We start from the raw sequence: 16,922 nt of genomic DNA, 5'->3' as shown, positions 1-16,922 counted from the left end.
GGTACCTTACTAGGGTCCTGTACAAACCAAAGGTCCTATATAATGCTTCAGAGGACCTGTAATTTGCTACATCCCTCATAAAATGATCCAGCTCTGCATCTGCCAGCTTCTGTAGTCAGCAAAGAGAAATGCCATGACTCCAGTTATTTTCCCCCTGTTCTGGATATTTTGTTTTTTGAGGGAGATCTCTGTGAAGTAGTTGTCTTCCTCCTTGATCACTACAGAAGTGAGTCTGAGGTACCTGTGTAAGGAAGAAGAAACATTTGTCCCCTTCTCTTTGTGCAGCTACTAGTAATAACCTATAAAACTGAACCTATAAACATGAAGTTCCTATAACCACGAACCTGAGTTTATCCAATCTTCCCAGCTCAACTTCCTAGTGTGACTACTGTAACTCAATGTTGATAAATAATGAATTCAACTTAAAATTGATAGCAAAATTCCTTAAGACAATTTATTTAACTCAGTATTCTTAAATTCTGTCTTCTGCTAAAAAGAAGACACAGTCATACCATTGCTGTAATTGTAGCAGAAAATAATTAAAATTTTCTCTACTTTAAATTTGCTCCATTTTCCACTTTTTCATAATGTTAAATTATAAATAAGAAAGGCAAAACCAAAGCAGAAAGGTATAGAAATATAGTTAAATATTAATTTGTCATGAAGGCAAGTATCACACATAAAGTAGCCTATCCCTCAAACTTATCATAGATGACAAAGTAAATCAGTGCATGGAGAGACTTCCAAATGAACACTATGACCAATTAGGTCTGTAATCAGGAAAAAAAAATAAAAAAGAAGTTATTGACTTCAAAACTCACCTACAATGTAGATGTAAGTGAAAAGCTGCCGAGACTAATTTCTTGTGAATGGGACTAATTTCTTGCTTGCTAGCAATTTTTAATATGAAAAAATTCATTACTTTTATGAGATTTTTTTAATTGCTTAAAGTACTCATCTGTATATTATTAGAATAACTATAGCAATTTGGAATATCTCCCCTTTCTCAGATTTCCATTTGTTTATTTTTTTCTAAGTCATATATGCTTGGTAAGTCATACTTGCTTTTTGTCAGCTAGGAGTAGTGTCTAGTGCTGGTGAGAAAAGTTTTCTTGAAAATGACGTAGAGTTAATATGCATACCTTGCTTCTGCAGTCCTCACCTACAAAGACATGCTAATACCCTGCTTGACTAAATGAAATTGTTCACATTAACATATACTGCAGTACTTGACTTCACACCAACTCTTAAATTTTCTTAACATGTTTCTTTAATGGGGAAAAATTCTTAACATTCGCATTGCAAGTCAGAGAGCAATGAATTACGTATTGGTTCCTGAACCACCAATGCACAAACCAGTTTCTGAAGGCATATGAGGTCAGGCTTACAAGACTGTCATTTAAATTGTTTGACTTTCAAGTCAAACCAAAGCTTGGCATTCAGGTGCATGTGTCAGAAATTTGGAAGGACTTATCATATAAACAGAAATACAAAGCTATTCTGGTTTAGCAGTCTTTTTTTTAATTTCTTTCTTTTTTTTTAACCACAGCTAAAGCTTTGAGAAAGTACTGTGCGCTTTCTGTACATACTCTTTTTATCACGTTTTATTGATTCTATTCATTGAAAGGGATTGCAGTCATTTCTGAGGATTTAATTGTTTTGGAATATTATGCATGTATTAGAAGTGGATCTCATCTGAAGAGTCTGAAAATTTCAAAGGAAATTTAAAATTATGTCGCAAATGTATATGTATACAGCATGTCTATATGTCCTTTCTCATGTCCATAAAATGTCAGTAGAGGAGTATATCTATATTCTGTCCATCATTATTACTATATTTCATCTTCACAGAACAAAACCTGCCTTTTCTTCCTCACAAGCAGGCAGTTTCAAACTATGAAAATTACTGCACTCCGTCTTTGACATTGTTCCAATTCCCATCACAAAGAATTTTATTTATCTGTGTGATCACCTGCTCAAAGTCTATAGGAATGGAAATATTGATTTCACTCAAGAGATATACCATTTTAACAGAATCTTTCTGGCAATTGTTCTTGTCAAGAATGGTCGTGTTCAGCTTAACACTAATTTTCATCATGGAGACTTCTCGCTTTTGCACAGAGTACATTAAAGTTGTAAACACACACGTGCATTTGACTGGGATTTTCCATAATAGTTTATACACTGTGTTCATTCTTCAAGGCATTCTACACTTAAAAAAACAGGATAGTGTAACCAGCATGACTTTTGTTCTTTTGTCACTTCCTCCTGTATATGAAACTCTTCTATACAGGGAAACGTAAATAATAGACCCAGTGCACAGGGTCACAATTCTTCTTATTCTATATAAGATGTCCCCACCAAAGTATAACTATACTATAAACTCTTAATATTCATACATGCATTTTTGCAGTCACATATGTTAGCCATGATATGGAGTTGTAAGCAGAAAATATGTGTGTTTATGTGTAAAAGAACATTCTTGCTATGCTCAGCGGCCTGTTTGTGGCTTTAAATGTCCATATCCTGTGTGGCTTTATGTTGGACAATGTTGCTCAGTACATAGTTCTCTCTCCCCTCATTTTCTGTAAAGTGTATTTCACTGCTCCCCATCTTTTCAGAACAGATATCAAGCTTATAACACGATACGTAGGCCTACTGCTATACTCGATCGATGTATTTCATGTGGGGATACATAGTGTGACATATTATGCAATGTGTCATACTGGATGTTTTTATACTTTATATATATTGCTCCTATAAATATTCTGATTTATAGTTGAAATCAGTAGGGTCAGGATTTCACCATAAGAGTGTACTAATTTGCTTTAGAAATGCAAATTATTGTTAAAAAATTCTCCAACCCTCTACCTGTGTAATAGAAGTATTTTAGTGACTTTTAGTTTGAGCCTTCACTGACAGAGACACTTTGAGTAGAATTAAAATATTTGTTTCATACTTTGATGACTGAATGTAGTTTCTCCATGTGGCACGATAACTCTTCTTAGATAGAAGAACTGTTTTCAAAGTGAAATATTGAAAGATGTTTACTGAACAATATTAAAAAATACTCCTACATGTGCTTGCTTTGGGGGTTCCTTGTAGCTAAGCACTCTATACCCAACCCGAGAAATTTATACACACATGCACATGTGCATGAACAGCTGCAGATAACTGAGCTTAGAACTATAAAAAATAAATATAAAGATTGATCTCTACAAAGAAGAATCATTTTTGGCTATTAAAACATTATCTGATGAAATAATCAGTGCTTGTCAACTTTTTTTTGAGAGAGAGAAAACAAAATTGTTGATTGAAAATGATGAAGCCATTATTTTTGCCAGAAAGATATAAAGGATTGCAACGTTTATCATTTACTTTACCTCTGTTCTCCACCTTCCTGTGGTAAGGCAAGAAGGTTTAGTTACCAGTGTCTAATCTGGCTCAGAAAAAATGTCAAGTTCAGAGAAGCATATTAAGCGGGGGCCTAGATGTGGATGTATTGCACAGCAGCTCTCAGTAGTTTTACTTGACATTCACTGTTAAGACAGAGAATAAGATAACTTAAAGATTAATTGTGACACTCAGTAATATTACATTTCTAAGCTTTGAAATGCCACAACTTGTAACATTCAATATTTGAGGTTCTGGCAAAGCCAAAAATTAGTTCTTGTATATGTAGCTAGAAGAGGGATAATTTTCATTTCTAAGTGGCTAAAGTATCTCTTTATATATACTGTATATATTACCATATATGTTATGTATAGGATATACAAAAATTTATTAAGGCCTATGTCTGAATGTTGTGCATTCTGAAAATTCAAGAACAATTTTGAAGGGAGAACTAGAAAAAAAATCACATTTCATTTCAAGGAAAGAGATTAAATAGATAATAATAGGTAAAAGGCAGGTTTAAGATTGTCAAGGATGAATATTAAATGCATTTATCAAATGACTATGCATATAATGGGTCACAGCTTCCACATATATATATTTGTTATAGACGTGCGTAGTTGCTTAAGTGTACCTATTAATTTCAAACACTGGAATACATTCTTGTTTTACAGTGCTTTCCTATATGCATATGAAAATGAGATAATCTTATAAAGATAGGATTAAATCTGAGAAATTGAAGTAACAAATGGTTTAACTCTTTGAGAGACAGAAGATGAAAATATTTGTCTTTTAGAATCTGAAGAGAGGGTGAACATACAGTAGAACATTTGAAAATGTTACCAGGAATGAAAGTACAGAAGTTTGATATTTTTGTTTTTCTGTTTTCCCTTTCAGATATTCACATCCTTATTTTAATTAATTTGCTCATATAAATACAGCAGGATTGTTGTAATTTTTTAAATAACTCTTTACTGAATATGTCAACAAGATAATATATAGTGTATAGTGAGGTTTTGAAGTTAACAATGCGTGCAACATGGCAGATTGCAGAAAACAGATAATGCAGACTTCAAACCATCTATTTTTCCATGTTAAAGGTAGAAAGTATACCAAACACAGAACAGAATCAAGTGTGCATGTCTCAGTTAAAACCAATTTTATGAAAGATCATCTTCAGATATTTGGGACCAAGTGATGATAGCAATTTGTTTAGTAGCTTATCTGTTTCTGAGGGGATCAGAATTCAGCTCTCATGAGGCACATTTCAACAGAGCCACAATATAATAAAAGCTTGCCAAATCTCTTTTGTACTAGTTTTCCAGATGGACTACTAGCCAGTGTCCTTTTAAAGAGCAAGACATTCTATGTTGTAACAAAAGTTTAATGCCAAATGCTTCAATATTGCCTGTATTATCATCTAGGATACAAAATGCCTTGTTCAGTGGAGTTCAAGGAAGGAGTGATCATCAGCTTCCTAGGAATATCTCTGTGTTTAGAAGAGAGCATCAGGCAGGATTTGATGAGGCTCCGAGCCCATAACTTTTGATTTTGGCACTCATTTCTGTTTTGTTTTTCCACTGAGCTGGAAAGATAAGTCATGATTAAAACCATTACTCTCATGTTCTAAAGAAAAAACTTTAATATCTCCATGTTATAATTTAAGGTGAAGAAGTACTATAAATGGAGAATTCAATGGGAATTAACCACTTCACTGTCAAAAGCTGAGACTGAACTTTCACTTCAATGTCATTAATAAAGTGCCTTATATAGACCCTTAAAACCATAACAATACAATATGCATAAAGTCCTTTTGCTTGCAGAGTTAAAATTGATACATTTCTCAGAGTGAGAAATTTTCTCTCACGAAAAAAATAAAATGGTTGAGAGAAAAATATAGTTGAACTACTCTAGTAGCAAATGGCATACGCTATTTCATTTTTCTGTTTTATGTGACATTCATTGTACTCCTTTATTGGCATACAGGGAAAACTGCTAATATCTTTTCAGTCCAAAGGAACCCAATCCCTAAATATTCTTATGAAGAAATTCAATAATAATGTCTCCAATAAGAACCTGTTGACAAAAAGTCCATGCATTCATTAGGTGTTTGTTTCTGCCAGCAAGCTACATGCAAAGAATACTTGTTATAGTGACAGAATTTGTGAAAACGAGGACCTGTTTGTAAATAGATAAGTCTTCAGAAGGAACCTAAGCATGGACATAGCAGTGTTGTGATACTGCTCTAGCATAATTTCACTTAAACTCTTATTTTATTCCACTCACCAATCTTTTCTGTACATTTATGTCACCTATTAGCAGTATACAATGGAAGATGTGTGAGATTTTGTCTGTAAACCACTCATTTGCCCTCAGGTCCAATGAACCTGTTCAAATCAGAACCTGGAAGTGAACATTTTGGATGAGTTGTATATGCACCCATTTGGGACTTCTGCACTATAGCCTTTAGTTAGTGTCTGTGGTCAGATATTTGCACTAAGGAAAGATGACTCCATTTTTACGAAGTCCAAGGAAAAAGCTACCAATATTAAACTTTACTTTGCCAAAAGATCATTGTCCTTTTTTAATTCTTTTTCCAAATATTTTACCTAGTGAAAATTGCCCATTATGTACTTATCTAGATGTGTCCTGAAATGAAGCCTCAGCTGTTTGTGTGACTGACTCTTTGAAACATCCCAAACTCTCTTGTGGGTTGTAATACATTAACTCTTTTGCAGCTGGATAGCAATTAGAACTGGGAGAAACATTCTTCAGTAGAAACATGTAACTGTTTGGTTGACAACAATTGTGAATTTGTTTAGATAGTGAATTTGTTTAGATAATACTCCCAGTTCTATCCACAGATTTTGGTAAAAGTGGTTTGTTACTTTTTTCAGAAGTGTATTTATAGAAAAGAAGCTGTGTCAGTGTCCCATACCAATATATATATATATTATTCTTCACACTGAAAAGAAGCATAAACTCTGCTATACGACTTTGATTTTTGATCTAGGTAAGTGAGTAATAGTCCACAGATAGATGTATATACATTTCATCACCCAAGATCAAAACAAACAGTTTGTGAATGTCTTCTGTTTTCACCCTATTAGGACAGTAACCACATTTGTTGTCAGTTTGGGCTTGTGGATCATTCACCTACAGTACAGCTGAACTCCCTGAATAAATCATTTGCTACAAATAAGGCGTCTAGCTCATTTTGAAACTATGGTATCCTGAGGCCTAGAACAGAAGATGTTCATCAAGGAGGACAAAGATTCCTCCAGCATCAGTCACTGAAGTACAAAATTCTAGTAAGCGTGTACTTTCAAAGGATGCCTTTCGAAATAAAAAGTACGGCTAGTTATTTCAATGAAATTAAATACTACATCCACACCCAGTGGGAATCTCTGGCTCTACTTAATTTCAAACTCCAGCATGCAATGGAAGCGTGCAGAAGCACAACTATTTGCTGTTTGTCTTGTGGGCTTTGGCAGCTAAAACATATTAAACAAACAAAACGTAAGTATCAAACTTCTCATCATAATATTCAGTAAATAGGTCACAGAAAAAAACACTTTGCATAGACATTTCTACCTAGAATTACACCATTTGAAATCATATGGCAGCCTTTTATTCAGCAAAATTTCAGTGACTTTACTATTACAGTAGCCACACAGGTTGCCTAAAATACCTGTTATAGCTGGAGAAAATAGCAAATATACAGAATATAGAGTGGAATTTCAAAATGTGATTATAAAAGGTGTTGGGGGAAGGATACGATTCTTTATACAATGATTGTACTTTGCCATCAATCATAACTGGATTAATTTTGCCATTGCAGAAAATGAGTGTTATCATGCAATTTGAATTTGAGAAACTGCACTCATAGACTGCTGGGTTTCAAGAATGGGTTGAGTGAAATGAGCAAAGGAAAGGATTAAAACCCTCTCTCCCAACATAAGCAGCCTCATAAAGTGAAAAGTCTAAGCATTCCACAGTGAAAGTGCTTCAGCCTTTACTTCCAATTCACTTCTAACAACTTCTTGTCCCTAGCTGGTCACTGTAAGAAGTTTTCTCTTTGGTTCCCTACTCCCTCAGGAAAGTTTTCTCTCTCTCTAGTGTTTCTCTTTGTTGCGAACTTTTGCTTGTCCCCAAGCTCAGGAGAAAGTGAGCCACATTAAAAAACAAACAAACTGAAAAGAAAAAAAAAAAGGAAGAATTACATTCCATGACTGAGTTGGCAAGAAATCTAGAGTTCTTGGCAGTCACTGAGTCAATGGAGTGGCTGGAAGATTGTATAATTTTGAGAGCAGCATCACGGTTTTAATACAAGCATGTTTCGCATAGTGGATGTAAAGCTCAAGGACTCAGAAAGTATTCCAGCTAAAGAATTTGAGGGAATAAAAGAGCAAATTCTAAGACCATCTACTGCTTGTAAAGCACAAATCATTGTGGAAAATTTCCAAAAGCTTAAGATAAAAGAAGGGTAATTCAGAGGGACAGTATGTACTTGAGTTCTTAAAATTCCTCAGCTAATCAAATGCTTGGTTAACGTCGGTCTCTGTACTTTTGAATGGAAAAAAATCCCCACAACCAGGATTTATACATGATTTTCCCTGCTGAACATATTTCAGTTCATGATAGGCCTGGAGGCCTTTCCAGTAATAAATAAATTTTTAAAAGATCTCTCTCGTTTGTTTTCTCTGTTTGTTTGTCTTTTTTCTCTTATTTCTCCATACTGAACATAACTCAGACCCCTAAATCAAATAGGACTTGAACCATAAAAGTCAATAGCAACCATTGCACTGGCATCATATTTTGCATCATGTCTTCAGCAATTTACACTTTTAGATTCCAAATTCTGCGTGAGTACTGCAGAGCTGGGAGCACTCAGAATTTCCATCATTCAGGCTTTACCTGACCATGCTGTGTCAACAAATGCTGTTCTATTAAAGAGAGGTGCAACTTAATGACAGCTATCTGTTACATACTGATAACCTTCATCTCCCACTGTGAAGGGCCAGAGAATGCCTAAAGCTTCTTAATCATAATGAAAGGCAGGAACAGTTTCTATCATAAAAGTATATAGTATCAGGGGATGTTTTCAGAGTAGCTTTTGCAAATAGGAATCAAGGTCACTTTGAGTTTGACACTGAGCTCTGTCTACCTTTCCTATTCCAAGTATATTGGGAGAAAACTAATCAAACGAGTAAGTAGCCTTTTTGGTAGCACTCAGAACTCCAGCTTTCAGTTGGAGGTAGGAAATGCAGAACTGACAAAGGGGAATGGAATTATTTCCAACTGTTTGAAGCTCAACTGCAACTGCTGGGTTCAAGTCAGAAGGGTTGTATCCATTTTATCTGAATTGCTTTTATCCATTCTTAGTGACCCTGTTTTAATATGCACTTATTTTCTTGTACTACAGGACACCTAGAAACTTAACATCCCTCAGACAGCTTCGACAGCAAAGTGGTTAATGTTTGAAGAATGAGTCATTCTTTCCTTTGCTATGACATTGGGTTCTTATTGTACAACCCTGTACAGTACTTAGCAATATTTTTTAAAGATTTAAAAAGCAAAGAGTTACAAAACCATTTGCAATTAACTTGAAATAGAAAAGATAGCACTTTTTTTAAATCCCATTATATAGTACACCGTATAAATTACAGAGTATTCAAATGCATAAATGCATCTGTGTAACATTTATCAAATGTAATTTTTTCATTGTTGTTGGGGGGTTACTTTTTCCAGAGTTTTTTCTCTTTGTCCTAGAGACCCCCGTCTCCCCTCACTATCACGTATGACAGTGCTCCAGGTCTGAGACATTGCTGTTGCAGTATCGCATGTTATTGGGGATGTGGCAGTCTGTGTAGTTAATGCCCCCATTTGGGGTATAAATGGGCTGCAGTCTGAAATCTCCTTTAAGGAGTTGATCATTATTTAAGGAGACAATCTGGAAGCTGGTTTCCGTCATCTCCAGGATGGAGTTGTCCTTCTTGGTCCCTGCCTCACAGTAGTCATCTTTCCGACGGCCCCGGTTATATTTCCACTTCTGGGAGGTGTAACGCCCTTTTTTGTGCATGTGCCAGCAAAAAATGCTGAGCAGGACCACGAGGACAAATATCACTGCACCCCCAATCAACCCTGCCAGCAGAAATGGGGATCCCAGGTTCTGAGAAGTCGTCTGCTCATGGCTGGAGGGGATGTTGCTGCCATTGCTCAAAAAGGAAGCCTTGGTTGTGGCTTCTGAACAGACAGTGTCTTCTGCAGTTCGGTAGTTGTTATAAGTATCCAGCGGAACCAAACAAATCCGATAGGTGGATTTGGGCTCCAGATTTACCAGGCTTAAGTGTTGCTTCTCACCACTAACTATTCGTTCCTGAACAATTCCTCCTACCAGGCTATGGCCCATTTTAACCCATGTGAGTTTATATGCCATCACGGTAAAAAGAGACATCCAATTAACTTGGATGCAAGTGTCATTCACAAAATGGATAGAGAGTTGAATCCGTTCAGATATAGGAGGTGTCACCCTTTCTCTGTCCTCCCTGTCAGGCACAGTGGGGAGTGTGGCTATGGTGGGAGTGAGAGGATTATATTTGCTACTTGGGGGAGGAACTGATAAGGTGGGAACTAATGTAGTTGGCATGGCTGTAGGTGGGACTGGGGTGATGATAAGTGGCAGACCAGGGGTGGTGGTGGGGCATGACAACATATTCATATTGAGCTCCCTGACTGCCATACCTCGGACCTGCTCTGGTCCCTGGCACATAAAACCCCGTACATTGATGGAAGTGGGAATAAATTTGAGCCATTCAGTGACCCATTTAATACTGCAGTCACACAACCAGGGATTATTCCTTACAGTGAGTTGCCTCAGGTTGTGGAGATTATCAAATACCCCCTTTACCAACATCCGAAGTTGATTGTTGGAAATGTCAAGTCGTTCCAGCTTGTGGAGGTTTGAAAAGGCTGTAAGCGGTATATGGGTTATCTGGTTGTCCTGCAAGTAGAGCCTTAGCAGGTGAGTACCTGGAAGATCAGGAGGAGGGTAGGTCAGTGAATTCCGCACTATTGAGAATTCCTTGAGCTTGGAGAGGTGGCTGAAGGTGCCTTCAGCTATGCCTTTATTAGTAAGGAGATTGCCATCTACAATCAAACGTTCCAGACTTGTAAGATTCTGGAAGGCTAGGTCTGAAATGACAGCAATTCTGTTTTCATCTACCCGGAGTTCTTGTAAGTCCACTGGAAGGCCTACTGGTACGCTGCTTAAGTGATTCTTGGACAAGAACAGAAGCTTGAGGCTGATGGCTTCCCGGAATGCCCCATCCTCAACACCAACAGTGGAGATGGAGTTGTCATCCAGGTGCAGCTCTTCCAGCTTCAAAAGCTGAGCAAGGGCAGCCCGAGAAATGGTCTGAATGTTGTTTTCCTGCAGGTGGAGAACCCTGACATTCTTGGGCAGGTTCATGGGGAATTCATCTAATTGGTTGCCATACAGGTAGACGGTGTGCACAGACTGGACATTGTGCAACTCTGCAGGAAATCCAGCATTATTAATTTGGTTATTATGGAGGTAGAGGACGGTTACACCCTCCGGTATCCCAAGAGGCACTGAGGTCAAGCTTCGTTCATTACAGTAGACAAAGTTTCGGTCACAGCGGCACACTTTTGGGCAGGCCAAAGTTTTGGAGACCTGCATGTAGAACCCCAGGGAAAAGATAAGCCATGATTTCATGAGAACAGGCCAATCTGTGGGCCACATTCTAGTCCATGAACCCATTTCTAATTTAAAGAAATAAAGTACCAAAATGTTAAAGAACTAATAACAATAATAAAGCACAGGTAGCAAAATCTCAGGTCATTAAAATTGGCTTCTGTTTATGTCCAGTGTTCAGGCCAGAGTTAAAGTCCTGGAGGCTAAGTATAAAATAATCCTTTTATAATTGGCCTACCTCCTACTTTTGATAAGAAAGCCACAGTCTTATTAGCCAGGGTTACAAAGTTTGTTGCCTTCCTCCATGTGTGCTGAAAGAAACAATAGCCGTGTCTGCAGGTGAGCAACAGGTTAATTTAAAGCTACCAAAAGTTGTCTGTGTATGAGTTGCTTGGAGGGATAATATTTCTTTCACTGAAGTCTGTTGGTATTACACTCAGTTTTCTGAAGTCAGCTAAGTCTTCATATCAGCTATCTGCCAGATCTGGCCTGCCTGTAAAAGAAAAGAGGAAAGAAAAAGCTGAATAGCATGAAATGTTTAACAGGGAAGATCAAGCCCATTGGAAGACTATTCTAAGGCTGTGCTCTTTGCGGCTTTCTGGAAAAAAAGGCATTAATATTAAACATTAGCTTAATATTACTGTTAAATAGTCTTGAAATAGATTTGATGCAAAGTCATTGCAGTGATTGAAGGACATTCAGTGACTTCAGTGAAAGCTAGATCTATCACTTGTGTTTGCATATTGTACCTCCAATCTTTGTCCTCTCACAGTCTGCTTCAAATCCTAAAACTAAAACACTTTACAAACCTAAAACTAAAACACTTTACAAACCTAAAACTAAATTATTTACCTGGAAATTTTTGCTCAGGTATTTTTTTCTTTTGCAGAACCACTGACTTCAATGAATGATATTCACTGATGCCTGACAGAGTAGACTCTGGGCTGTATTATTTAACCAAACTCTATGCTTTTTTCATTTTCTACCAGACTCTGGAATGTTCTGCTTCTATTTCTGTAATGCCATTATGTATATTCTCCAGCTTAATGCACACTGCCAAATTATTGCACCTCACTACAGTGAACTAGCTACTTATGAGGAGTCTTTTAAATAAGTATGGTAATCCACAAATACAAGATACACTGCTGTAAGGCATATATTTGCTAAAACTATCATCTTGATATTGTTTCTGATGTAAACTGTGCTGTCAACAGACTTCAGAATTAGCTTTCTACTAAATGAAATGGGCTCACATCTGCTAAGTTATTGTTTTAGGATATCAGCTTAGACTACAGCAGTTTTGCAGAAGAGCACTTTCTTTGAAACTATAAAGGTTAGATACTTCTTTTAATTTTGCTACACAGTTGTCTGCAAATGACTTCATGAACATATTTGTTAGCTTTAGTATGGATGAGTTCTTTAATGTATATTTTCAGCTTTTAAATGTACTTTTTAACTTTTACCTTCCCAGCTACTATTTATTATTCAGATCTGTAACCAAACAATTCAAATCTCTAAAACGTGCAATGAAAGATACTGTCTCATATGACGTTGTTTTGTTGTATGTTGTTTCCAATGACTGAAAAAAATGCTGCATTTTACATACTTGAACATAATGAAGGATATAAACCTTGACAAGAACCAAGCATGTGTCAATCTTGATGCCTTGAATTGCAGCTACATAAGCACAGTATTTTTCCAGATTTTCTTGACCCAGATCAAAACTCATTGGTTGGGATTTCAGGAAAACCAAATTTCAGTAAATAGAAATCATGTTTAAAAATATCTTTTCCTTTATTTAAGCAGTTTAAGCATGTCCTGGTTTCGGCTGGGATAGAGTTAATTTTCTTCCTAGCAGCAGGCATAGTGCTGTGTTTTGGATTTAGTAGGAGAAGAATGTTGATAACATGCTGATGTTTTTAGTTGTTGCTGAGTACTGCTTATGCTAGTCAAGGACTTTTTCAGCTTCCCATGCTCTGCCAGGCGCACAAGAAACTGGGAGGGGGCACAGCCAGAATAGTTGATCCAAACTGCCCAAAGGGCTATTCCATACCATATGACATCATGCTCAGTATAGAAACTGGGGGGGGGGTTGGCCGGGGAGCAGCGATTGCTGCTCGGGAACTGTCTGGGTATCGGTCGGTGGGTGGTGAGCAATTGCATTGTGCATCACTTGCTTCGTGTATCATTATTATTATTATCATTATTATACTGTTACTATTAGCATTACTATTTTACTTTATTTCAATTGTTAAACTGTTCTTATCTCAGCCCAGGAGTGTTTCTCACTCTTACTCCTCCAATTCTCTCCCCCATCCCATCGGGGTAGGGGGATTGAGCGAGCGGCTGCGTGGTGCTTAGTTGCTGGCTGGGGCTAAACCACGACAAAGCACCATCCAGGTAATTCAGAAAGAAATGTAATTCAGGAGTACATGAAAGCTTGTTCTTCTGCTACAGCTGTGCAGTTTATAACATGTCCCAAATGCTGCTTTTGGGAACCTCATGGACTGACAGCGTAGAAAGTCTCTTTAGGAGTCAAACTGTTATAACCCTGCAACCTTGCACTTGTAGATTACTATGTTTATTTGGAGCACCACCAGGTATCAGCCTCGAGGCTAGAACAGCTGGAGGTAAAAAGTGAGTCCGTGAAAAGTCCTGTAGCTTATCATTACAAATTCAGATGGTAAATGTACCTATACTGTAATGCAGCCTATACTGTGGTGGTGTCCTTTTCTGGAAACAGTAAGATAAGCTACCCCACTGTTCAAGGTTTTCTCTCTTGCAGGAATATTTCAGTCAAGAGTGGTTTCTTTTCAATTATGTAAGATGACGTGATACTGTAGAGAAACTCTAACAGGATTACATTCTAACATGAGCCTAAGTGTGACAGTTTATCCGCCTTTAATATGGCCTGGCTCCCATCTAGATCATACTGCTCTGATCCGTCATGACACTGTCTTTTTAAAATAAGAAAGGACGTGCAGAACCTCCTCTGAGATGCTTGCAAACACACAGAAAAATAGTGGTTCTCTCACTCTCTTTCCATCATCAATGAGAGACAGTCTATACCTCCTAACAGGGCCAATGCCCTCACTGAGTTCTCTTTCGATTGCAAGTCCAATTGCTGATTAGGTTTTATTTGACTCCTGGGTATGACAGAAAGCCCAGTTGAGGACATGCAGCCACAGGCAGCTGCAGCTCCTGGTTTTCTGGGAACGTCCTAAGGAGGGAATGTCTTATTAAAACTGATTTATGCATTCACCTTATTCTAAGACTCTGCCTAGAGTACCTCTCACCAAGGTAAATTTGGCACCTGAATAAAAGATTTCAGTAATGATTCTAGTAAATTGGGTCAAATGCACAGCACTTCTCATTAGATATTACAAGTAAAAGATCTAAAGAACTTTGACTTGACACTCACATAAGCATATCAGCACTTTGGAAGCTGGCTCTCTGGAGTTTATCTCCTTTTTATTGTCACACAGATTTTGCCCTTAGAAATCTGTTAAAACTTTCCTATTGTTTTCTTCCTTTATGATGATGACAAAGGGAGTCCTTTTATTAATGCCAGTATCCTAATCTCCATCTATCAGTCCTTAATACACTGATACTATAAAATTCAGTACAGAAAACATGCATTGGTAACTACTGTTGATTGTATTAAGCAAGAGCACAAGGACAAATCTAATTAGTTATCTATGATTTCAGGTTTGACTGTGGTGTGACAGAGGGAAGGAATGAGGAAGCAAAGATACAACTGAATGTGTTTAAATAAATTATTTGGGAAAAGCTTTACCTCAGTAGTCTTTTACAACTCTTTAATGATAACTCGTAGTAGCAGTCATAGTTGCAGTATGTTTCAGCAAATGCAAAAGTGAGTTGTGTCCCTGTGTTAGAAATCTCTACCCCAAAGACATTAAAAAGATTGAAGATTTGAACAACTTCCTTGATTTAAAAAAGAAACCCTGCAAAGGAAAAACATCCTTGGCAAATTCCAGAAGGCTGGAAAAGCTGAAACAGTTTGTCCTTTAGCAAATTGCCAACACTGAAGGTAGGTAGAGTAATGGAGTTTTCTCCACATCCCTGCCATGTTGGCTTCCTAAAGCAAGCTCTGTATTTTCAATATTCTTAAAAGAACTGAATTGAGTCTTTCCGTGAATGAACTGATCATTTGCAGAAGCAGAACTTTGCAAGTGGAGGAGTTAAGGACACTCAATATCCCTAGCTTTCATGATTGTACATCTTGGGAATTGACTCATAAACTATAGATGACAGTGACTTTGCTTATTGTGAAGCTGGAAAGTTCTAAAAACCAATCTAGGAAGTGAGGACGAGGGTAAGGGAATTTGTTGCAGCTAACTTAAAATTAAAGAAATCAACAAGCAAATACCTCAATAATAACACACCTGGCTATCATCACCTTGGTCACTTCTGTTTCTATTTCCTTACCCTGTACACTTGATTTCTATTATTTCTCACTATATTCCTCTTGGAGCACAAGCCACATCTTCCAAGTGCTAGGACTTTTCCTGTCTTACTGCAGCCAGGATATTAAATCCCATAGGATTTAAGGAATGATACAATAAAGCTGAGGAAAGCACATTGAAATAGATGAGAGCACATGCATGTTTTAGGTGGCCATGTCTGAAAATTTGGCTTAGTGGCCTGAGTCCCTGACATCAATGGAAATGTTCCCTTTTGTATCTTAAGAGGAACTTCTGATCAATGTTTTCATCTCACTGTCTTTTTTCAAACCTGCCTTATTTTAATACCTTTTTGACACGACCAATGCTAGCTGGAGAAGAACACTTCTGGCTTTGTGTACTGGATAAAAATTTCAGTTTTCCTTTTGTTCAACACTGCATCTGAACAGCTCCTTTCAGATATCTTGATTAAAGGTATTTAAAGGTTGAAACATCTGGCTGCCAGTTGGGAAGGTGAAGGTTTTATTAGTCTCCCTTTTACTGGTCAGAATCACCCACACAACTTCAAGCTTTAGTTACCCTGCTGTGCATAGCCATGAAATAATTTATCTGCAATAAACAAACATGCTTCAATAATTAATATATTACTGAAAATGCTACTGAATCATAAATTTGTGTCATCTAGGAAAAAAAACCCAACAACCCACTAGCAGCCTGCTTGTGGAATTCTTTCCTACCTCACTGACCAATATTGCCTCAGTGGCAGTGTCTATGGTGCCTAAAGAAGCTCCAAAGCTGTCCTCAGGGCACCCTCCCCACCTTTCATGCTGCAGTCTTCCAAACATGCAGTCCTAGGTGTAGCAGTCAAGGTCCCTGTGGCTGCCTGAGAACCTATTAATGTTCAGGGGAGATAACAGAGAATCAAGGGAGGAGAGAGCATATGGAGCACAGCCTACATATGAATACTTACAGCCCTATGTTATAAGCACAGGAGTTCTGTTGTGCTCCTGAAGCCAGGTTGTCTGTCGTCATTAGTCTTCCCATATTATATATTAAGGGTATTAATTTTTAAAGGGAATCAAATCAACAACACTTGGCTATTCTTTCCTGCAAGGAATCCTGAAAATAATCAAAAATAGATCCTAGGAATCCAAGTTTTTTCTCTGATGTTCTAACCACTCAGCACCACTTTTCCTAGCAGTTCATCCATTTATCTGAACCTGAGTGCCATGCAACATAAATAGAAAGGCAAGCAAAACCAAAACCAAATGCTCATATCTACTCTTTTCACTACTATAAGTCAGTGAATCTCATTTAGCACAAAACCATTTGGCATAAATGGTCTTGGCTTTACTGCATACCAAAGTCATAATCAAGTCATAATCTTA

At 37.4% G+C, this 16,922-nt stretch overlaps 1 protein-coding gene across 1 annotated transcript; it reads right to left on the bottom strand.

The window, feature by feature from the left end:
* Positions 1–9,187: 9,187 nt before the first annotated feature.
* FLRT2 (fibronectin leucine rich transmembrane protein 2) lies at positions 9,188–11,176 on the bottom strand. The gene has a single exon (XM_009485593.2). The coding sequence runs from the start codon at positions 11,174–11,176 to the stop codon at positions 9,188–9,190; it is 1,989 nt and encodes a 662-aa protein (XP_009483868.1).
* Between the last annotated feature and the right edge of the window lie 5,746 nt (positions 11,177–16,922).

Source organism: Pelecanus crispus, chromosome 6, assembly GCF_030463565.1.
Source record: "Pelecanus crispus isolate bPelCri1 chromosome 6, bPelCri1.pri, whole genome shotgun sequence".
In the NCBI taxonomy this organism is placed as follows: Eukaryota; Metazoa; Chordata; class Aves; order Pelecaniformes; family Pelecanidae; genus Pelecanus; species Pelecanus crispus.
The sequence above is the reverse complement of the archived record's forward strand: the minus strand, read 5'-3'. Positions and strand labels throughout refer to the sequence as shown.

Bases quoted from the DNA above. Each gene is read 5' to 3' on its own strand.
- FLRT2 (XM_009485593.2), bottom strand. From the start codon at position 11,176: ATGGGTTCATGGACTAGAATGTGGCCCACAGATTGGCCTGTTCTCATG.